The 24504-nt window shown below is 37.4% G+C and overlaps 1 protein-coding gene across 3 annotated transcripts in view; it reads right to left on the bottom strand.

Moving 5' to 3' along the window:
• UTP20 (UTP20 small subunit processome component) overlaps positions 1-24504 on the bottom strand; it is an 88834-nt gene that overhangs the window by 792 nt on the left and 63538 nt on the right. For all 3 annotated transcript variants that reach the window (XM_081331571.1, XM_081331572.1, XM_081331573.1), the window contains 25 exons: positions 24354-24494; positions 24021-24158; positions 23506-23645; positions 23045-23124; positions 22101-22399; positions 21615-21754; positions 21278-21434; positions 20777-20878; positions 19376-19543; positions 17282-17448; positions 16403-16544; positions 15080-15196; positions 13368-13538; positions 12423-12551; positions 11732-11842; positions 10962-11041; positions 9880-9949; positions 8897-9079; positions 7756-7887; positions 6614-6746; positions 6040-6233; positions 5515-5586; positions 4394-4648; positions 3278-3404; positions 48-193 (listed from right to left, as the gene is read on the bottom strand). In XM_081331571.1, the coding sequence (XP_081187697.1) occupies positions 48-193; positions 3278-3404; positions 4394-4648; positions 5515-5586; positions 6040-6233; positions 6614-6746; positions 7756-7887; positions 8897-9079; positions 9880-9949; positions 10962-11041; positions 11732-11842; positions 12423-12551; positions 13368-13538; positions 15080-15196; positions 16403-16544; positions 17282-17448; positions 19376-19543; positions 20777-20878; positions 21278-21434; positions 21615-21754; positions 22101-22399; positions 23045-23124; positions 23506-23645; positions 24021-24158; positions 24354-24494 (3594 nt within the window). The remainder of the gene's footprint in view (positions 1-47; positions 194-3277; positions 3405-4393; positions 4649-5514; positions 5587-6039; positions 6234-6613; positions 6747-7755; positions 7888-8896; positions 9080-9879; positions 9950-10961; positions 11042-11731; positions 11843-12422; positions 12552-13367; positions 13539-15079; positions 15197-16402; positions 16545-17281; positions 17449-19375; positions 19544-20776; positions 20879-21277; positions 21435-21614; positions 21755-22100; positions 22400-23044; positions 23125-23505; positions 23646-24020; positions 24159-24353; positions 24495-24504) is intronic.

Here is a 24504-nt window from a genome sequence, read left to right as displayed (position 1 = left end):
TAACATTTTTTAAGCAAATGCAGGTGGAAAATGAAGTAGATACTAACCTGTAGGGCTCTCTGCTTCTTTCGTTTAGTTCTCCTCTGACTGGCTTGTTTTTGCACAAAAGCAAATGAAATTGAAAAGTCTTCCAATCCAACTAATTTCTTCAGTAGTTCTATGATTTCTTGGGAAAGATTCTTTAGGGTTGGATCTGGCAAGAATATGATTTTCATTACTTAAAACCCGAGGACAGAAGCTAAAGTATGCTATCTACTGTTAAATCCACTGCACAATTCTCTGCATAGTGTACCATATAAAGTTCCATAAAATATATTATTCAAACTAAGGCTATTCAGAAATCAGCATTAGTATTTCATTTCCATACCAAAAATATTTGAAAAACGTTAAAGACCCATCAGTTTTTATAGGAGAAAATGGGCTCTTTTCATCTTCAGCCACCACTTTCGATATAGATTAAGTGCAGTTGGCCAAGCCATCTGAATCCCAAGAACTTGTAATTACCTAAACCATCAATTTTCAATAAAAGTTCAGCTTACAGTGGGACAAAAAAGTATTTAGTCAGCCACCAATTGTGCAAGTTCTCCCACTTAAAAAGATGAGAGAGGCCTGTAATTTTCATCATAGGTATACCTCAACTATGAGAGACAAAATGGGGGGAAAGAATCCAGGAAATCACATTGTAGGATTTCTAATGAATTAATTCGTATATTCCTCGGTAAAATTAAGTATTTGGTCACCTACAAACAAGCAAGATTTCTGGCTCTCACAGACCTGTAACTTCTTCTTTAAGAGGCTCCTCTGTCCTCCACTCGTTACCTGTATGAATGGCACCTGGTTGAACTTGTTATCAGTATAAAAGACACCAGTCCACAACCTCAAACAGTCACACTCCAAACTCCACTATGGCCAAGACCAAAGAGCTGTCGAAGGACACCAGAAACAAAATTGTAGACCTGCACCATGCTGGGAAGAATGAATTTGCAATAGGCAAGCAGCTTGGTGTGAAGAAATCAACTGTGGGAGCAATTATTAGAAAATGGAAGACATACAAGACCACTGATAATCTCCCTCGTCCTGGGGCTCCACGCAAGATCTCACCCCGTGGGGTCAAAATGATCACAAGAACAGTGAGCAAAAATCCCAAAACCACACGGGGGGACCTAGTGAATGACCTGCAGAGAGCTGGGACCAAAGTAACAAAGGCTACCATCAGTAACACACTACGCCGCCAGAGACTCAAATCCTGCAGTGCCAGACGTGTCCCCCTGCTTAAGCCAGTACATGTCGGGGCCCGTCTGGAGTTTGCTAGAGAGCATTTGGATGATCCAGGACAGGATTGGGAGAATGTCATATGGTCAGATGAAACCAAAGTAGAACTTTTTGGTAAAAACTAAACTCGTCGTGTTTGGAGGAGAAAGAATGCTGAGTTGCATCCAAAGAACACCATACCTACTGTGAAGCATGGGGGTAGAAACATCATGCTTTGGGGCTGGTTTTTTGCAAAGGGACCAGGACGACTGATCTGTGTAAAGGAAAGAATGAATGGGGCCATGTATGGTGAGATTTTGAGTGAAAACCTCCTTCCATCAGCAAGGGCACTGAAGATGAAACGTGGCTGGGTCTTTCAGCATGACAATGATCCCAAACACACCGCCTGGGCAACAAAGGAGTGGCTTCGTAAGAAGCATTTCAAGGTCCTGGAGTGGCCTAGCCAGTCTCCAGATCTCAACCCCATAGAAAACCTTCGGAGGGAGTTGAAAGTCTGTTGCCCAGTGACAGCCCCAAAACACCACTGCTCTAGAGGAGATCTGCATGGAGGAATGGGCCAAAATACCAGCAACAGTGTGTGCAAACCTTGTGAAGACTTACAGAAAACGTTTGACCTCTGTCATTGCCAACAAAGGGTATATAACAAAGTATTGAGATGAACTTTTGTTATTGACCAAATATTTATTTTCCACCATAATTTGCAAATAAATTCGTTAGAAACCCTACAATGTGATTTCCTGGATTCTTTCCCCCCATTTTGTCTCTCATAGTTGATGAAAAAATTGCAGGCCTCTCTCATCTTTTTAAGCGGGAGAACTTGCACAATTGGTGGCTGACTAAATACTTTTTTGTCCCACTGTAAGTAAATCTTAGAATCTGGATAAATTAAACTGCAGTTAAGAGGCATTTCTTTTCCTGACAGCTGTGCAAGAAGAGTAAAAAGGAAAGGTGACTTTACAGTGAGAGCAAAAAATAATTAATTAAAGCAAGTTAGCTAACCTGAGGCTCATTCACATAACATGAAGCCAATAATGCTTGATCAAAGCCATACATTTAGTATAGAAATGCATGCGTGGGAAACAGCATTGTTTAGATTTTGACCCACCAAGCTATCGTAAGGATTTTGCCAGATATTCGCTTAATCTCTTATGGCAGAATGCAGCCAAGCTATCTAAATCGAAAAGCTTGTATTGTAGTCAAATATTGGGCCGTTACAAGGGGCAAATGAATATATAAAGCAGCCTTTACTGACATACATTTTTCTAGATATGTTGGATCTCGAGTTTCATAATTCTTATGCAATCTGACTGATAAGATGCCAAGGAATTATGGGTTTCAATATCCAATACATGAAGGGGATACTAGAAGAGGTTGGGTCAAGTTTTCAGAGCATAGCAGATTATTTTTCCATCCTGATACCTAGATGAACAATTTGCCATATCTTCACAAGACCATTTAAAAATACACAGAAAATACACCACTGTCTCTTCATCGAATTACTTTATATACGTTGTAGAGATGGGAGACATGCAATCACTTCATTATATAACATCCAGAATGGAATAGACATTTAAAAGAGCAGTAGTTGCAAAGACACAGAGAACCTCAATAAGAACTCAATATTTTAGTTCACAAGCAATATAGTGCAATATTATGCAAAGTTGTTGACCCCCAAAAGCATGATTCTTTTAAAAAATCAAAATTACAAGTAGAAAAATTTCATATGACCTTATTTAAAACGACAGATTTTATAAGATTTAGCAATTGTACAAATTTTAAATTGTAGTAATTTGTTAAATTTTAAGGGTTTTTTTTAAAAAAATTATGCTGATGAGCACCATATAAAGCTTTTGCAGGTGTTGCTGTGCCAAACCTCCCTGTTCCTCCATTTTAAGCATTAATAATAGATGTATTCTACTGGAAAAAACTTGAATGCTTGCCTAGGTGTTTTAAAATATGGAAAGTATAAAATACACATTTTTATCTTGAGTGCAAATTCCCTTACCTTGTTCTGCATACGTGCTATTCAGTTCTCTATATAGAGGGGCTATGATAGTTGGAAGATACGGTTTTACCTTCTCTTTGCCCAGGTCAACTGCAATAGCACCGAGAAACTTAAAGATGCAGGTTCTCTGAAGAGGCAAAGACATTTGGTCAACAGATTAGCCCACAAAGCAGTAGAACAACCCAAGGATGTTATCAGTTAGTGGCAAGGGAGTATTTTTTCAGTGAAATTTGGTAGGTACAGTTCTGACAACAGTGATTTGCTCAATATCTAATTTTAATCCTAATTTGATCCTGCTTCTTCTGTGCCTACAGCCTTCTCCATTTCCTATCTATTCTCCAAGCCTTTCATTTTGGTATCTCCTCTTCCTACAATGCCTGGCAAGGCCAAGTGCACTCTAAGTAGCATTTCTCAGCACTCCATAGACCATACCCCTAGAACAGGGGTAGGCAACCTTGGCTCTTTTATGACTCGTGGACTTCAACTCCCAGAATTCCTGAGTCAGCATGGCTCAGCTTGGAAACCTCTCTCTTTCCCCTCAGCATGGCTGGCTCAGGAATTCTGGGAGTTGAAGTCCACGAGTCATAAAAGAGCCAAGGTTGCCTACCCCTGCCCTTGAATGTAACCACAGAACCCAGTAGTCTTCTGAAGAAAAAGGGGCAGAAAGAGATCTTTTTCCCTTTCCCACATTATATTTATATATGGCTTCTTTCAATTTAACTCAAGGTGAGCATTATGTGGGCAACCTCATTCATATTTTAACAGAATTACTGTTAGTCTTTGTGCCCCAGGTTTTATTAAGTAAGTAATGAAAAAAGCAACAATCCTTGGATTGGGACAGGCTTCAAAAACCACAAAAACACAGTATAACCTGAGCAAAAGCAGCGAAGAGAATTGAAGCAAGGATCTTTTGCTTATTCTGCTCTTCCTAAGAAGCTAAGGGCAACAATGCTGGGTGCCTTCTTGCCTTGAACTGGAAAAACTTGTATTCCATTTATGAGACTATCCTGCTGCACTGGTTTGTTTTAACCATTTGCGTTTGTAAGCTATAAAAGTTACTGATACTTTGACAGTATTTTCTAAGCTGAAAGTGTTATTTGCAGAAGAGAGACCAACCTTTAAAGAGTCTTTGGGTGAATGAGCAGCTTCTCTTGTTGCCATGACTAGAAGTTTCTTCATCACCCACAACAAGCTGGCTGGACCGCTCTTTTCTTTTGCCTCCATACCCGAAATCTCTTTCTCATCTTCGCTTCCTAAGTCACCCCGGTCTTCAATTTCCCAAACCACATTCTCCCCAATTTCTTTTCCATCTTCTGGAGTAGGAGCCAGAAGGTACAGTACTTTGGACACAAACAGTAAATTCTTTATAACCTTGAATACAAAGAAAAACAAAAGGAAGACATCCAAATGACTCATAAAATGTTTGCCAAAGTTTCAGGGCAGGTTCTCAATGAACTGTTTTTTAGCTACTTGATTAAACTTCTTGCTTTATGACTTTCTAAGCTAGTATTTTTCAGCATTTTGTCTGGGGGATTCTGGGAGTTGAATCCACACATCTGTTGAATCTGCTGAGAAATACTCTTAAGTCTACTGCAAAAGCAGATTTAGCATGGTTATCACGCCATTTGAGGCTCAATGTTTCCCAACTTAAGAGTTCTTTGCCAAGATATAAAAATAATATTCTTACATCAAGGAATATGTGTTCAAAACAGGAAAAATGCACTAATAACCATTCTTAATGCTACAATATATCCAATATATATAAAAATCCATAATTTCATTTTATTATGAAAATGAAATACTAACAAAGGATAGTGATCTCTATCTCTCTTGTAGAGACCAAAATATCACTCCTGCCTAAGGAACTTAGCTATTCTCATACAGCAGGGGTTGGAACAATAATTCCTGACATATAGAACAGTCTAAATTCCTAGTGTACTGAATGTATCAGATAACAGAACAATTTACTAAAATAAATGGTTGGGGGGGGAAGCAAAACTGAGAAAATAATTCAGATTACAAACATCCCATTAAAAAGGCTATTCGTGCTTGAGACTAAACATATCTGGAGTGCAGTCAGGTCCAGGAAACTGTGACTGCCTTTTGAATGGCATAAAATCTGGCCACCATTTATGAATCTTTCTGATCTTGAACTCTTACATCTGTTTCAACTATGTGTTCTTTCAGCAAATGCATTATAAATATGACAAAGTGAAAATTTCTACTTAATCATTTACCTGTTCTCCAAGACTGTAACTGAGAAATTTGGATTTCAGCTGATGGCAGAAAGCTAAAGCAAATGTTTTCATCTGTAAAGGAGCATGCAAGACAAGATAATATGATGTATCTGGTGCTAAGTTTGGGGCATTAGTAAATCACGGCCCCCAAAATTGTTTAATTTAAAATACAACAAAAAGAATAAGCTCTAGCACTAAAGATCTATAACTGTAACGAAACCAATAAATTTTATTGAAATTAGTATTGATTTCTGCTCCATCCACCAACTGAAATAGCGATAGCACTTATATACCGCTTCACAGTGCTTTACAGCCATCTCTAAGCGGTTTACAGAGTCATATTGCCCCCAATAATTTGCGCCTCCATTTTATCAACCTCGGAAGGATGGAAGGCTGAGTCAACCTCGAGCAGGTGAGAATTGAACTGCTGGCAAGTCAGCAGAATTAGCCAGCAATACTGCATTCTAACCACTGTGCTACCACGGCTTGGAATATGCAGCAATATAAGTAAGATAGTAAGATAACCTTTTCACTAAGTTCCTCTATTAAGAAAATTGTTGCTGATGTCTCATGTGTCACTTGTTTCTTTTTTGTTTTTCTTTTGCACCATTTATTAACAAGTTCTTCTGGCTTGTGAGAAGCAAACAGCAGGCCAAAAATCTGAGCAGAAGTCAACCAAACCCAGCTGTGTGGGTACCATAAATGGGACTGGACATGACCTTAAAAATGGAGAAAAAAGCCATCACTTGAACTGAATTCATTTATATACAGAGATATAAAACAGTTATGCATTATACACTTTTAAAATGCACAGTTTTCATAATAAACACGCCAGGCACCAATGCTTCTTTTTGCAGCAATGTAATGTTGAGAGGTAGGTTTGGTGTGGTGGTTAAGACATCAGGCTAGAAATCATGAATTCCAATCCCACTTTAGGCACAAAGCCAGCTGGGTGACTTGGGCCAATCACTTTCTCTCAGCCCTAGGTAGGAGGCATTGCAAACCATTTCAGAAAAACCTTGCCAAGAAAATTTCAGACACTTGGCAGGCTATCTCTGAGAATTGGACACAACTGAATGGAAAAAATGTTACTACTAACCCCAAATGTTGATCAGAATCTCATGGTGTTTGTTTAATTGAATAATGTTGCACTCATTGATTAGTTTAACAAACAAAGTTAGGAAGCTGAAGAGCAATCTGTCTGCCTGCTTTTCTTCATTCTCTTCTTTAACCTTAAAAAAAAGTGAATGTAGAAGATAACAAATGATATTCTGCAGAAGCAATAGTGTTCAAGTAATTAATACATCCCTTGCTAGTCTTCATACCCTGGTTTAGGTTGCTGCCTACTTATAATACTGATACAATATTGTAAATTCAACTGCAAGTAAGGACAATGAGACTATAATCTGAAACACAACTGAGCAGACACAACACAAACTCTTTTCTATAAAGTTCCACATTCAATTTGAAATTGAAATTGGCAAAGGATTTCCTAGCCAAAGGAACACAAAAGAGTGGACGATCACTACATCTCTTCACACAGAAGTCACCGTAAACTGCGTATTTTGGCTTCCTGAAATTTTTTCCTTCTTTTATCTAGAAAACTTCACAATAGTCTCCTTCCCTCTGTTGTTATGGATATAGAGAAACAGTAGGAAACTTTTTCCAATTAAGACCATGCTATCTCCAAACTGAATCTCTGATTATGAAATCCACTGTCCGTTCTGAAAATATCTATGTACTAATATGTCATGTATTCCCCTGGCATCTTTCATCTGCATCACAAATGCATACTCCATGTTTGCTAGCAAAGCTAACGCATGCCAGAATTTACAGCACTGAAAATAGAGCTCTTATGCTTATAGATTAAGGCCTATATTCAACATTTCTTAATAGTTTGCCACAACAATCAAAAACAATATACTGAACCATTCATTTCCTTCATACCCACTGAGGAAGACGATTCATGTGTAGCCTGAACAGCTTATAGAATAAAAACTCTTTTCCCCTTTTGCTTTCCCCTTCCTTCCTTATTACAGCTATATTATCTCTTAAAACTGTTTCAATAAGACTCTTTTACACTTCTTGAAAAAATGTTTCTGCCAAAAATAATTGGATAGATTTCTTTCATGAATCTGCCTTCCTGTAAAATAATGAAGCATTTTGTCTCATTTAGGTTTTTGATCAATTTTCTCAGCTTTTCAGTTTCCTAGAAATATTATTGCTGATTAAAATACTTACTTCTTCAAAATTTGAAGCATGAATTTCTCTCTCGATAACAGGGAGAACGGTTCCAAGTCTTTTCTCAAATTCAATTTTTTCAGCTTCAACAAATGCTCCACAGGCGTGAGCAGCTAATCTCTTATGTACACTCTATCAATAAAGACAATCTCTCATAAATTAGACATTTTGCAAAAAAAATCTAGAGAAACTAGTAGTATTTGTCATTACTTTGCGTGAGGAAAGTAAATACATCAATTTGTGTGAAGGAAGGAAGTACATCAAGTTTGCTCTCCCAACAAAATCTAGAAGAGAAGGGTTATCTGAATCCCTATCCCTAAGGAATGGCAAACTCTATAGATGGTAGTAGTTCTCTGTTGTTGCCCACCCCTTCTCTAGAATGGCATCCTAACCCTGCCCCACTTCCAAGATCAAATAATCCCTAGTGCTCTGGGGTTTTTTTATAGTCATTAAAACCTCACCAATAAGATCTTGAGGGTCGAGAATTGATCCCTCCCTGTAGGGTAAGGTTTGTGTGGTTAGTGTCATCCTTGAGCTAAGGTTCTTATTACTCATTGTTATTACTGTTCATTGTATTATGGTTTGCTGTGCTTTATTTTCACTGTAATATCAAAGAAAGTAGGTAAGCCACTCAGAATGAGTTTTGATTGAAGCAGCATATAAACACAACTGAATATAAATATATTTTTCCTAGTTATAAATAACAAATTTTAAAGTTCCTACTGTAGGAACTGCTCTACAATCATGATAAGAAATAACAGTCAGACCTCAGCCTGTTTAAGACTGTGATTTGTCACTTCTTGAAAGCAGTTCCTCTAATGTGTCACATGGCGCAGAGGCAATAGCCAACTCCTGGTCTACCTGTAGATAAGTGAATCCTTTACATGCAAGGAAGGCCCAAATTAGTTAGTGTGTCTGCCTTACAAACAACATGCTCGGCCTTAATTCTGAGTGGAGGTTTTAATCTCACAAGAAGATGAATGCTAAATGCCATGTAATAAAATAGCGTTCTACAAAGAAATTCAGTTGATTATAATTTTTCTTTGAAAAAAAGTTAAGACTCTTGACATTCCCTTGTTTTATTCATGCTGATTAAAAGACTACTTGCCAATGACAACCTAAACTTCTGCCTATATGGTACCTTTTTACTTGTAAACCATGAAGCAACCAGAGAAAACATCAGATCTCGGTTCTCAGGACTAATTTTGCTGAGAAGATTTTTGATTGCCAGTGCTGCCATCCTCTTGCACTTTGCTGAATCATCATTTACTATCATCATACATAATGGGACAAAGAACAGGCCACAAAACTCATGCAATAAGCCCTGCAGAAATAAAGGAGGAATCATATAGGTTGCAAATGTCTAGAATGACAGTTTTCCCCTGTAACCCACAATGAAAGAAAGATCCACATCAAGACAATCAAAATACAGCCACTCCTTGTCTAGCGGATACCTCATTTAGCAACTGTTCACAACTATGAAAAATGATCACCATCATTTTCTGACTAATCCATGAATTTAAATTTCTGCACCTGACAACAATGTATGCCAGTGTGAAAGTAAGCTGTACAAGAGAACTTTATCTAAATGAGACAACAACCAGTGGCCTTCGCAGCATCTCTCTCTTTCTCTCTGACCATTTTGCTTCCAATTTAGGGACTGGAATGCATTCACTAAACAAGGAAAGGTTTTATTCCATGTACAGATGAACATACCACACTTCTTCTGCAACATGTTTCAGTTAAATAATACTATATCTAAGAATTGCATATATTTTATAGTTCTTGAGAAAGCAAGTGTATATTAAGCAACATTTGGACTGCTTTTCACAATATATACAAAATAATTGTAGGGAATGGTTTTGGGGGGGGGATCTCCTAATAGAATAGGTAAATTCAAACAAATAAAATCCAATCCATGCAATTCTTTATTCCCGCAAATTCAGAATACTCCGCAAGAAGCTATAGGTTTACATCTCCTCTGATGTGCTTACAAATTTGATCCTATACATATTTTCTCAACAAACTCATCCCATTTAATGAAAGTCTTATTCAAACATTATACTTATTTTAGTTCAAAGAAAACATTAGGGGTATTGTATCTGTGAAGTAACTGCACAATACCTGAGGGAACATTTCAAAGAGGTAAGCAATCATTTCCAAAGCAGACTCTCTTCCCGTCTCATATTCATAACTAGGGTGAAAACAATTAACAGCAATATAGTTAATACTTCCAAATTTGCCGAGACTTTTGCCCAAGCAGCATAATGCCTGTGAGCATTCAATTAGATTTATTCTTATGTTTGTGTTTAGAAGCCCCAGATATGTAAAACTTTAAGCAATATATTTTGATCATACAGTCTGCCTTTGCCACTATTGGACGCGCAGGGTGCTTTTGCTCCTTTAATTGTTGAAGAGAGGAAAAATGAAATAAATACACAACAAAATGGGAGACAGACTGCTAGCAGCTCTTCATCTTCTTCTTTTCAGCTGTTCAGCATGACAAGCTCTTGGCCAAAACCCAATTATCTGGACAGGATATCTAATCTAAAAACAAAGCTATGCAAATATCTATGCACTAGATAAAGTTCTATTATTTAATAGAAGTATCCATCGCACAGAAAATTCAAGCATTAATAGAAATTTGGCAAACAAGAAATCACCATAGGCCAATTTCAGAGCTTTTAGGAGGCTCCACATTCAGCCCTTGGAATCTTCAGATAAAGCAGGACTGGGTAACTATGGCTCCTTTATGAATTACAGACTTCAACTCCCAGAAGTTGGGAGTTGATGTTCACAAGTCATAAAGGGGCCATCGTTCTACACCTCTGAGATAAAGGAATGATAGAAAAGTTGATGAGAGAGGCAGTAACAAACAGCACAAAAATGGGAAATAAACAAGGGAAATAAATAAGACCTACCACAGCAGGAGTCTTCAAACTTGGCCCTTTTATGACTTGTGGACTTCAGCTCTCAAAATTCCTCAGCCAGTGTGCCTGGCTGAGGAATTCTGGGAGTTGAAGTCCACAAGTCATAAAAGGGCCAAGTTTGAAGACCCCTGCACTACAGGATTTTGCTTAGAACACATGCATTTGTTTATCTGCAACCAAAGGGAAAAATAATTAAAAAATAATCATTTAAAAGAAACAAGCAAATATTTAATATTTATGTTCTCATAGTTTGAGAATTATCTCCACAGTACTTACTTAAGCTGGGCAAGGATACACTCAAGGTTGGGTTTCAACTTTTTCCCAAGGGGATAGTCAATTATGTATTTCAGAAAAATCTGGGGGGAAAAGTGAACCAGGAAAAACAATACTAATATAAATGGTTTAAGAATTATTTTCCAATTTACAAAGACAGGACAGCTATCAAAGTGCCAGCAGGCAGAAAATCTTCACAAATTAATCTCATTAATTTAATTTTAGAGCCAAAATAATCATTAACCAGCTTTGGAAAACTTAATGTAAATACACACTCACACCCCACACCATTGGGGACAGTGGCAAGGGAATTTATTTATTTATTTATTTATTAAATTTTTATACCGCCCTTCTCCCGAAGGACTCAGGGCGGTGTACAGGGCAATAAATATCAGAATATAAATACAAAAGTTAAAAAAGAAGTTAAAAAGAATTAAATAATTATGTCCAATATAATATAATATAATAAATAAATAAATTTATAAAAGGATCAGTGTATAAGTACAGAAGGGAAAAAAAGAATGCATATATATGATTCTAGGCCAAGGACATTAAAAAAAGAGTCTACATCCCATAGTGGGTAAACTTTCCATCTTAACTGTGATCCTTTCTACTGCTGGCAAAGACCTATCAGTAAGCTTGTTAAAGGTCAGTTCAGCTCCCACACCATTATAATCATTACCTCTGATTTAATAAAATTACTTAAAATATCTTTGTGCTCCTAAGAAAATAATTCTAATAATGAAAAGGACATTTTTAATATGTCTACAAACCTGTCTACATTGAATTCGAACTTGCTCACTTTGGCCTGTAATGGCAAAATCTGCAACCTTCTGCATGACACCTTCGATTTCTGGAACTATTAATTTTCTAAATAAAATAGCCTTTAAAAAAAACAAAGACAATAATGTATAAATAGGAGGTGAAGTTGTTCTAATCTAATCTATCAAAAGCAACTTACAATAGAATTTTCTTTCTTTGCCCTGGTGACACAAAAACATCACACTCCAGAAACCCAACTGCTTATCCAATCCCAGCAAAAGCCAATCCTTGAGATATCCATTCAGTAAAATCAAAATTATTTTATGTCCAATCAGCCACTTCGCAAGTTGTCATCTCTTCTGATCTGCTATTAGATGGGCGAGACTGATATTCTGCTCAGCTGATGAACAGTAGCTTATCTGCAAAGTGCTGGAAACTTAGAATTATCCAGCTTGCTGAGATGCAACACACAAGATAATGCTGAATAATATTCTGCTGCAGGAGAAATAGCTAAGCTGAAGATTACAACTAAGCTAACAACTCATAGTTCAAATCCTGAAGTCAATATCAAGAGGAGACACTTGCACCTGGCTTCCGATTCCAGGCTGGCTGATTTCAAGAGAGAATTTTCACAAAAAATACAAAATAAGTCATCCAGTTTTCAAACAATAATTCTTAAATGACAATTTGTTATGTTACTACCTTTAAGAGGCCAAAAGCAGTGGTTTGTCGTAATGAGTCATAAATATCTTCTTCAGCATATCCAAGCAAAACTTGCAATTGTTTATCTGTAATCTGACTCTTTGTATTCCTCACCAGCAGAGTTACACACTGCAAATTAAAATTTTGCATTAAAAAACTTAATTATATGCTGGTCTACCAAATAAAAAATTCTCATCTTACTCTATATCATTTTCCCCATGAAGATTACAAGCCTAAATAGAATTAAATAGGGACTAAGCCTCCATTACGTATTGTTTTTCAATTCTTTGTTTTTCTTTCTGATGAAACCTATTGCTGAATTATACCCATGTAATCCTTTTCTGAGGCAAGATGAAGCTATACCTTTTGAACTTTTTATTTTCTGCAGCTCAACACTTTTTTTTAAAATTAGGCATGTTTTAAATTCAACATAAAATGGTACACAGTGACTTACAATTCTTTGAACAATCAAAAATATACAATAGGCAAATCTACACATATGAGGATACATATAATAAAAATGATAAGCATTAGTGATAGGCAAGTTTTTGAATGATTTTCTTCTTGTGCTGTTAAGAAAAAATGCAAATGGAAATTGAAACAATTTCCACAACACTGAAACTGTGTCAGATTATTACAAAATACACTCTGTCCGTCTCAGTTTCATTTATCTCCAAATGAGGCACCTGTGTAGTTCTTTATTTCTGCAAACACTGCTGAGTAGGTTCTACAATGATCATTTTGGACAAAATGCTACAAACTGCTACTGAGATTTCTGCATGCACAATAGCCTCTAAATCACCAATAAACACACTTCAGTACAACTTGCTAATATATGCAGTTTCCAAGAAGGCAGATATACCTTCTTTACCGCACAGGTAATATAACACTGGCACAAAACCCATCCAAGACCAACAATGAACTGTTCATTTGGTTAAGACTTACTTTGAAACAATTGACAACTAAATGAAAATTCTGTCCTTTAGCTGCACCTGGTTTAGCAAAATCCTTCAACAGGAGGAAAAGCTGTGTTGTTAACTGTTCCATATTATTATCTATAGCAGGTAGAGGAAACTTTAAAACCCAGAGAAACGATTGAAGTGCACCAGTAATCACCTGAAAAGAAAATAACAAGAATGATTTATAAGGCTCACTAAAATGTTGGTAGCAATCAGGAATCTAAGATTATTGAGCTTTTAAAAATTTAGAATTACAGGTTTTCAACAATCACTTGTGCCAAATATTAGTATCACCTGAGCCACCCAAGTATCACCTAAGCAAGTACCACATGGGCCACCACTGCTGAATCAATAATTTAGCTTACTATTATAATCAAAAGGCTGCTATACAGATTATATAAAAAAGCAGACAAAATAAATGATTGGTATATAATCTAGAACCTAAAAGGGGAAGCAAACTTCTACCAAAGCAGAGCACCTTTAATTTTGCTAACCTTCTGGCTAATATGGAATATATTATGGTATGTACTAGAGCAGGGGTCCCCAACCCCCAGGCCATGGGCTACTGCTGGGCTGTGTCCTATCTGGAACTGGGCCCCACGAGCTGTGCGCACATGCACACGTGTGCAATCCGACCCTCCACTCGGGAGACCCAGCTTCCCTCTTCCACCATTTACTGGGCTGCCAAGCTGCAAACGTTGGGGACCGCTGTACTAGAGTCCATGTCAGCTGTCTGACTAGCGAATTCAGCACTGAGGAAACTCTACAGCTTTGAGGTGTCATAAAAGATAAATTTTACTGAATACACATCTTGATACTGTGTAAAATCAGCTCTACGTTTTCCACCTGAAAATCTAGTTAGTTAACAATCATTCTTCATAACACCCACCCACCAAGTGCTCACGTTGCCCAATCATATTTCTTTGGTTTGTTATGAGAATAGTCTACTTCTCTGTGAGACATCTGTTTCTGTGACCTTGGTTCCCATGGTCCGTAGATGGCTTCTTAAAAATCCTGTTTTTCCCAAGCTTCCCCTCCCCCATTTCAATGGCAAATTGAGTAGCAACAGAAGTTAGCAAGCATCTTAGCAAATCTTGTCAGTCCAGCTCTTGATAAACTTCTAATGCATGGAAACTACAGTCTAGTGACCACTTTCAGAAGTCCTTGGAGGCCAAGGTTTGGGGGCTGTTTATAGCCCTAGGCTTAGGGTTTTCAGTTTTGTATCTCTATTTTGAAGTTCTCTCTGCAACTGTAAAATCCAGAAATCTGCATTAAATAGAAAAACCTTAAATACATTTATTTTTCTTCATTTGTTTTCTGTAGCCACCCATCTTAACAACTGACTTTAGGGAGCATACATCATAAAATGTAGAAACAAATTAAAAACAATCAAAACAATACAAAATAAATATATACAGACACTGATTACTACTCTTGCCATGGATACAACCAAGAAACAGGACCTTAACACAATCAGGATCCCAGGCCCACTAATACAACCAAATCTTCACAGCCTTATGAAAGGCCAACAGGGTGATCCTAATTTCTGAAGGGAGAAATGCAAAACTCTTGATTTTCTGTACTGCTATCTAAGCAGTGAATATGCATTCTCCCAATTCTATTACTGTTCTAGGGTTGATCTCTATTAGTCTTGTCTGCACTGCTATAAAGTTAGTTACATGTTGCTAAACATCATACCTTAATATCTGTGGACTGAAGACAGCTGATAAGTAATTGTACAAATGGATCCATCATTTCTAAAACATGCTCATCTGAGGAATTTATTTTAGATCTCTTCAAACTCATGTGCAGCAGCTGCGCATAATAAAGAAATATTAGGAGGCCTTTAAGCTAAAAAGGGAAGTGATTTATAAGGAAATTACAGTGGTATTTTAGAAATGCAGCACATTAACAGGGGAGAGTGCAAGCATGAAAAAGATTGAAAGCACAAAAGAAATGGATGGAGAGAAATATATTCCTTCTCTTCAATCTTTCAAGTATTTAACTGTAATACTGCTCAGGAACTTTCCACAAAAACAACTTTTTATTGTGTTACCACAAAATAACAATTTTTTATAATTTGGCTCAATTAAAGCAGAATGGCAAGACGTACAGATCCCATTCTCTTAGTGATTTCCAAAGTTCTCATTTCAATTTCTTTATGCCAATAATACAGACCTCAGCAGTTAAGATGCTGGGCTTTTATTGGCTGGAAAGCTAGCAGCCCAGGTTCGAGACCCAAACTCCACATGATGGGGTGAGCTCCCGTCCTCACCCCAGCTCTTGACAACCTAGCAGTTTGAAAGCACACAAAGGCAAGTTGATATAAATAGGTACCACTTTGGCGGGAAGGTAACAGCACTCCTTGACGTCATGATGGCCACATGACTGTGGAAATGTCTTCAGACAGCGCTGGCTCAAGGGCCTTGAAATGGAGATGAGCACCCCTCCCCCAGCTGGCAATGAATAGCAGAGTAAAATCCTCAGGGTCTCCTATGCTTATAATATATGCATTCAAATATAATGGCAAGTCATGATTTACCCTTATCCTAGAAAGAAAAACCCAGTACGTGAGGGATGGAAAGGGACTGCAGTGTTATACACATTGGCAGTTCTCTCATAACTGAAGGGATCCTGTCCATTCAACTCTTTATTCCGGTCAAGTGACCCATCTCTAACATGCAGGAAGAAACTAGAGCTATGAAGTTATTTCAACAATTTTAAAGTGGATCATGAGGTTTGATGTGGTTTGTTTACAGCAGGGGTCTTCAAACTTGGCCCTTTTATGACTTGTGGACTTCAACTCCCAGAATTCCTCAGCCAGGCACGCTGGCTGAGGAATTCTGGGAGTTGAAGTCCACAAGTCATAAAAGGGCCAAGTTTGAAGACCCCTGGTTTACAGTGTTCCTGCAACTGAAACATAAAAGGGTTGGATTCACTTTATTACAGAGGCTACACATTTTCAAACAGAAAAAAAAACCATGAAAGAGAGAACGAGGAATAATGCCTGGCACTTCTTACCCGTAGCCCTGACTCAACCAAGACGTGCATGTTAGTCTTGCTGCTCACGGGTGCTTTTTGACCTCCTCGAACAGGAGCTGGTGGTAGTAGGAGGCAGCTCTGTGGCTGCAAACGAGGATCTGGAGGAACTGCAACTTTCATTCTAAAAAGTTGTTGAAAAAGAAAGCAAAAATGAGAATTATGGTCTCAGCACACAGTTCTTCTAATCAAACAAAAGGCATTTACTAGGTAGAGAAAGGAGAGGAAACCAAAATGAGACATTTAGAATGAACTTATACATTTCAATGTATGCTCAGTTATTTAATGAAGCCATTCCTTCTTGAGGGTTTGGAAAAGATCAATCATATAATACCAATCTCAAAAGACTGCTATGTGCATTGAATGCCCTCATTAGAGGAAGGGGGAAAAAACCTTTGAAGAAGGAATCAAATGCTGGTTAAAATAAATTATGGCTTCATTAGAAACAAGAGAACTGCAAGTAAACAAATGGGAAAATCCCAAATGGTAGGCACTGCAGAAAGACAAAACCAGAGGTTGCTGACTTCTTTGCATTTATGATAATTAAATGGGATTCACAGCATATAAGTATGTATGCTGCTGCACATTTATAAGACTGAGGCCAGGGGTAGGCAACCTCGGCTCTTTGATGACTCATGGACTTCAACTCCCAGAATTCCTGAGCCAGCGCTGGCTCAGGAATTCTGGGAGTTGAAGTCCATGAGTCATCAAAGAGCCGAGGTTGCCTACCCCCTGACTTAGGCATTCAGGTATAGATTTTCTACTAGAATTTTGTATACAGTAATCACATTTATTGGCAAACACATAACGGGGAATCAAACTAAATTTAGTTTTCTATCATTTTATTCTTCCTAAACTTACTTTGCTTTTTCTGTTAGCAATGGTAGATTTTCACTAATCAAACCATGGCTGAGTAGGAGAATTGTCTCTGCAGTCATTTCCTCATTCACTATCAATCCAGACACAATTCGTCGTAAAGTTTCATGCACCTTTCGAGACATTTTTAGGCTGGTTGTATTCTCCAAAATCTGCAGGACAACATTGCAGTTCAGCAATCACTTTACAAAGCTAATCCTGGAATAGAAATCTTTTTAGAAGGACACTTTCAACACTCACAACTCCCACCTTTTTGCAGCAGAAGCATGTTCTGAGAGGATGAATCATTTTGCTTTTTCCCATGCCTCTACATCAAAGGAGATACCTAAAAGTTCTCTACTATGTCACTGAGAAACCTCCAATTTTCTTCCAATTTCTTATTCATCAGAACGTTCCTAGATACTGTATACAAACATTAATTGTGTGTCTGTCCTCTTTGTACAAGAGAGGCATCAACCAGCTGCCAACCAAATTCTCCCAGCCCAATAAAAATTTTCTATCCTGTATTTCTACAGCCTCTGGAACACTGATTGAATTCATTGGAAGAAAAAAAGGGGAATGCAGATCAGGTGGAAAATTGTAATCCAAGAGCAGTAAAATGGTTCTATATTTCCTACACCAGGGGTGTCAAACTCAATTTCATTGAAAGCCGCATCAGCATTGTGGTTGCCTGCAGGGGGCCAGGTGGGTATGGCCTGGGTGGGCGTGGCCTACTGGGTGGGCGTGGCCAGCTCTACATCGTTCGCATCAAGGGTGCCTATGGGGGCCTGGGCAGGAGTGGGACAGATCTGAGGTTCTCTGGGAGAAGGAGGATCTCTGGGCCAGGGCCAAGGCAGTGGGGGCCGTTCCCTCACTGTTTCCAAGATGGCTTCGCGGGCCGCATGAAACCACTTCGCGGGCCGGATCTGGCCCCCGGGCCTTGTGTTTGACATGTCTCTCCTACACAATAATCTTCTAGGTCATTCCTTAATTTGTGGATTTTTCATTCAGTAAATAAAAGTAAGATTGAAAATTCAAAATTGTAAGTGGGAGAGGTGATATTCTATTGGTCTGATCATGCCAGTTTGGCAAAACGTTGAGGGAAAAATCCTCTGAATACTCTATAGGGTATTCATGAAGTCATCTTACAGTAAGGTGGGCAATTTGAAGCTTCAGATCATTAACCTCTTTTGTGCTCCTCAGAGCCTCTGGTTAATGTCACTGAAAGTCCACAGCTTGTTTCCCAGTATTGTCCGAGATAAAGGAAAACTGTAAAATAAGTCAGAGCTACGCTTTATATAGAAAACAACAAAAATCACAACTAAAAATCCTCCCCCGAAGGAAAAAATTACTGTCTGGCCATGTACATGACATGTCCCTTGCCTTGGTCTTTGACCCTTCCTAAAATATTAAATACCATCTCTAGTCCTCAGAAGTTTATTCATTCCCGACTTAAATGTATAAATGAGATTAACTGGTTAATCCATGTTCTTCTCAGCCAAAACTGGCACAGGAGGGACTAAAATATCTGAAAAAACTGTACAGTTATACTTATTTGTTTATGCATAAAATGGATATACCACTTTTCATTAGAGCACCCAAACGCCCCACAATGAGCCCTAGCAGGACTAATTAGCAAAAAAGACATTTTAATGACCAGAGATTGCATTTCAGACCAGAACAATGATACAAAGTGATAGAGGTGGGTGCTGGGAAAGATTGAGGGCAATAGAAGAAGGGGACGACAGAGAATGAGGTGGCTGGATGGAGTCACTGAAGCAGTAGGCGTGAGCTTAAATGGACTCCAGAAGATGGTAGAGGACAGGAAGGCCTGGAGGAACATTGTCCATAGGGTCGCGATGGGTCGGACACGACTTCGCAACTAACAACAACAACAACACTTGTTTTAGCTCTTCTGCTGTGGCTTCCTGTATCAAAATGGTGAAAAGTTTTTGAAAGACTGGTCAAAAATGATCTATATGCAGCTCTGGGACTATAATTTACTTACTCTGCCCGGAATGTTGCTCACTAGAATAGAGTTACTATATTCAGACACATCCCACTGGGAAGTCTCAATGTACACTAATTCTATCTTCATACCTCTTTCAATGGAAGAATAAACTTAATCACTTGGTTTTTTCCTACATATTTGGCAAGGATTTCATAAGAATAATAACTTTTGCTTCTACGAGCTTCCATAACTTTGGAAACGATGCCTTTTACTTCTTTTTCTTCAGCTATTTCCCCAAACAATTCACGGTGGAAAATCTTTACAAGAGAAACAAGAATAGTTTAGCAACAGAAAATAATGCAATAGTTATAGCTTCTTTTGCTGTTTTCAGTATAACTTTCCATATAGCTATTTCTTTACTTCACTGCTGCACAAATTTTGTGGCACCGTAAAGATTAACCACAAAAGCCTATGCTGTTATACAAGAGAGAGGAAGAAAACCGAAGTTTTTATGTTCAATTAAAACATGACAACAGCTAATGTTTGTGTAGTATTATTTTAAGCATACTGTGTTTTTCTATTGTTGTGACTTATTTATTTTTTTATTTTAATTCCATTTATATCCCGCCCTTCTCCAAAGACTCAGGGCGGCTTACAAGCTTAGCAGTAGCCTTCATTCTATGTATATGCCTGCTTACTAGGGCTTTCACACACACCCCCAAGCGGCATTATTACAAAGTCAGTTTACATGACGTTTAAAGCGCATGCAAAACTCCACATAATCCCAAAGGGTTCACATACTTTTTCTTGCAACTGTATACATCAGAAGTACAACACCCTAAACATGGCCTTCTTCCGCTTAAAAGAAAATTAAAATCCAATAAATGCCAGCAAACCATAATGCTTTGTCCAATTCATTAAAAAAGTGATGCTATGTCCTTATCAACATAACATCTTCCTGTGCATCACATATCAACATAGGTTGTATATCTTTGTGGAACCGCTTACCGGTTGAGCTCCGGATGGCACCCAACTTTCGCTCCTTCCGATGTGATCTAAAGACCTACTTGTTTGAACAAGCCGGCCTGGTCTGATGGGTTTGGGTTTTATTATTGTTTTTAACGTATTGTATTTATTATTGTATTGTATTGGGCATTATGTTTAATCTTTTCTTAATTTTTGTATCTTTGTATTTTAGTATTTATTGCCCTGTTCACCGCCCTGAGTCCTTCGGGAGAAGGGCAGTATACAAATAAAATTATTATTATTATTATTATTATTATTATTATTATTATTATTATTATTATTATTATTATTATTATCATCTTCATCATCATCTGGACATTATGAAAGCCCAGCTAAAGATCAAACAATTGTTCTTTTCTCTACCTTTAAGGAAACAGCTCATGAACTGAGTTTCTTCAGACAGCTAGAATTTTAACTTTGGTGTTACCCAACATAACAATTTCCCTGTGGAAGAGTTAAGTTAAAGACCTGGTGAAATAAATTCATTTTGCATTTAAATTTTTTCATATACTGTAAACACGTACTTCCATCAACAGTTCTATGCATGGATCCAAATCACCAACTTTAAGTTGACTGTTGGCAAGACTCTTCAGCAAGAGGTGGACAGTGAAAGTTAACACATGGACCTGCATATTTAGGAGAGACCATTATATTTGTTAAATGAAAAGAGAACCACCAAATGAATATTGTAAAAATATACGTCAAAATACTACAGTGTACTGTATCTTTCCAGTTTCTCTATGGTTGTCTTGCAGATCAGTCTTCAAAGTAATATCTTGTATTTCTCAAACTTTCAAAATAACTTTCTAATGTTATTTCTAAGATTCTTTTTTTTATCTTGAGCAGTCACCACAATTAACCCAATGTCAAGTGATATGCTTATTTAGGAGAAATTTCAGTCATTCTTGGATATAGTTCTGCAAAAACAGTCTGTTACTATCTACAACAATTATGGATTGATAATAAAAACAGAATGAAAAAGGATTTGCAGGATCCTCCTGAAATCTATTACACTTCGTCCTTACCTGGTAACCAGTGACAAGGATTGACACCATCTCTTTTAAGACATATTGCAAGTATTGTGGCCCCAAAGCCTCTATTATTTTCATCAAGGTGTTACGTGCAACGTCCCGGATTTCCTGTGCTCTATTCCTCAGAAGAGAGCAGACTTTCAGAAGAATGCTGGAAACAAAGACAGACTCTAATTATCTAAAGATGCCAAATGGAAAAATACAAAACACCCCTGGAAAAAGCTTTATTTCAACTCTAACATCATCTTAATACTATTTTGATATGCTTTATCTCCAAAGATTTATATGTGAATGATTTATGTATTATATAGATTGTAAATATAATATTTACCCTGGCAAATTCTCCTCCATAACATCCTGAGGAAGAGACTGCATTAGCTTGACCATTGCAAAAGCTATTGGCACTTGCACCACCTCTTCATCATTGATAATCTTGGACTTCACCATCTTGTGCTGTTCATCTCTTTTCACCTATCAGTACCAAAACAAATACTCTTCAGTAACAATTTTATTATAAGATGCATTTTATATCTTTCTTCTGCTGGAAAAGAAATTTATACTCAGTCTACTTTAATGTATAAGCTAGACCTGCTCCGGATGGGCTTGATTGCAATTCCAATCATACCCTAGCTAGGAGGTGTGTTAAGAAAGGCTGGTTAGAATGGGGGACAAGATCTAAGGGCATTTTAGATCTCAAACTTCTTTCGATCATAAAAGTCTCTATATGCTCTTTTGCAGCTTGACCTTTCTTGCACGATTATTCTGAAATAAAGGTAGGAGAAATCCCTACAAGGCCAATTTGAATGTTAAAATGTACCTTTGCAATGAGACATCTGTGCAATTTGGGCAATATATTGCCAGTCACTGTTTCCTGAATATGTTTAATCAGACACTCCAACTCTTCCTTATTCCTGGGCAGGAATGAAGGTGGTTTTGTAACTTTCTGGAAATTCTCATCTTCTTCATTAGCAGGCTGGTCAGACCTAGATTCAGCACACACTTCCTGTTCATTGACACAAGACTGTTCTTTGCTGGTCTTTTGGCTTTCTTCTTCTGCATCACTAAGTTCCACCTCCATGGCTTCATTCTCTACTTCAGGATTGATATCCACAGCGTCTACATGTTACATAAAATGAATGAAATTACTATGGCATTAATTAATCAAGATATCCTTTTGGAATAAAACAAGAGAAATAAAAACTGTAACAAAATACTTTAGCATATAGGGAACGGTTGCTGGAATTGGGTATGTGTAGTTTAACGAAAAGAAGAGTGAGGGGTGACATGATAGCAGTGTTCCAATATCTCAGGGGCTGCCACAAAGAAGAGGGAGTCAAACTATTCTCCAAAGCACCTGAAAGCAGGACAAGAAGCAACGGATGGAAACTAGTCAAGGAGAGAAGCAACCTAGAACTAAGGAGAAACTTCCTGACAGTTAGAACAATTAACCAGTGGAACAACCTGCCTCCAGAGGTGGTGAATGCTCCAACACTGGAAGTTTTTAAGAAGAGACTGGACAGCCATTTGTCTGAAATGGTATATGGTTTCCTGCCTGAGCAGGGGGTTGGACTAGATGACCTCCAAGGTCCCTTCCAACTTCTTCTTCTTCTTCTTCTTCTTCTTCTTCTTCTTCTTCTTCTTCTTCTTATTATTATTATTATTATTATTATTATTATTATTATTATTATTATTATTATTATTATTATTATTGTATTAATAAAAAATGCAAAAGGCATCAAATTAAGGAATTAAAAAACTTACCTTCCTTTTCAATAATTGAAAGCTGCTTTTGAAGAGTTTCATGGTCAAAATGAAAAGCCTCCAGCACCATTACAAGCACGCTTTCAAATGAAAAAAAAAAAAGAAAAAATACATTTGAGTCCTTTCCAACTTTATTGAGCAGTTTACAAAACACTCTGTATAAATAAGGGAAAAAATAAGCCACTATTGTCATGGTGAAAATAAGCCTGGATTAACAGATAAATCTTACAAAATAAATATATGTACAGCAATACAATATAATCTTTATAATCCTAAAGGAATTGTGAGTCAACTATAATGAAATAGCACTTTTAAAAAAATCTTACTAATGTAAGAACAGCATAATTTCCAAACTTCAAAGTCACTCATATTTATTTAGAGGCCCCCAGCATTCAATGGTATTTATTTCTATTTAATGCAAATGATTATAACTTTAATCTTAAAACTGGAATTTAATGTACCTGACACCAAGTTTCTGATTGATCTGTCCAGTCTGCAATACGTGGATGAAATGTTTCAAATGGTAGAGGTAAGCTGACCAAGAAAGATGTCTGCAGACAGCTCCCACCATCTCAACTGATGCAGTTATCATGTTTTCATACTAAGGAAAAAGAGTATTATCAGGGAGATTGAACTACAGAACCTCTTCAACATCAAGTTGTTCCTCTAGCCTTTCTTTTTAATGTAAAAATAAATCTATACTTCCCTTAGCTGGATCAAGACCACTTCAGGAGGCTGGGCAGTAGGAAGCAACCTTTCTGAACCAGCTCCTTACGTCAATCCCCCATTATATATGTGAAGCTTCAACACAAGAAATTCTCCATAAGAGCAATAGGTTCTACTAAAGGTAGTAGAGCAAATTCAATTTTCTCGCTTTATGAAAACTTGGATAAAGATCAGAAGTGTTGATGGAGTAAATCCTTCTTATGGCAATGAAGCAGAAGTAGTTTTGCCCATTTTATGTTCAAAAGCTTACCTTAAGCATTTTCTCATTGAAAATGGTAGTCGTTGCATAAGGCATAATATAATTTTGAAGAGTTTTAGAACTCAGTATGGTTTTGCCTTCCACTAACTGCTTAGCTAGTTTCATCAGAGCTCGTGCCCTTCTGTGAATCTGAAAGAATATAAAAATTAAATTGAACTTGGTTGAGATATCTTAGTCCACCAAGCATTTGAATACTACAACCAGGGACTGCAGATATTTTTTATCAACAGAAAAAAGGAAATAAGTGGTATCAGTTGTCATGCAATCACTATCAGATAACGTATATGCTACTTTAGGAGGATCAGTTACAACATTTCTTATTACCTGAATATGCTTCATATTTTCAAAGAAGTCCATCTCTGGATCATGATAATCAGTCAGCTGGACCAAGTCATGAAACTCTGGATGCTCTGAAAATGCACGAATCAAGCTTGATAGCAATGATGTGTAATCTTGCTGAATGCACTGAAACCAC

The sequence above is a fragment of the Vipera berus genome (assembly GCF_964194415.1).
Source record: "Vipera berus genome assembly, chromosome: 6".
NCBI lineage: Eukaryota > Metazoa > Chordata > Lepidosauria > Squamata > Viperidae > Vipera > Vipera berus.
This window is presented reverse-complemented; position numbering and strand designations above follow the sequence as displayed.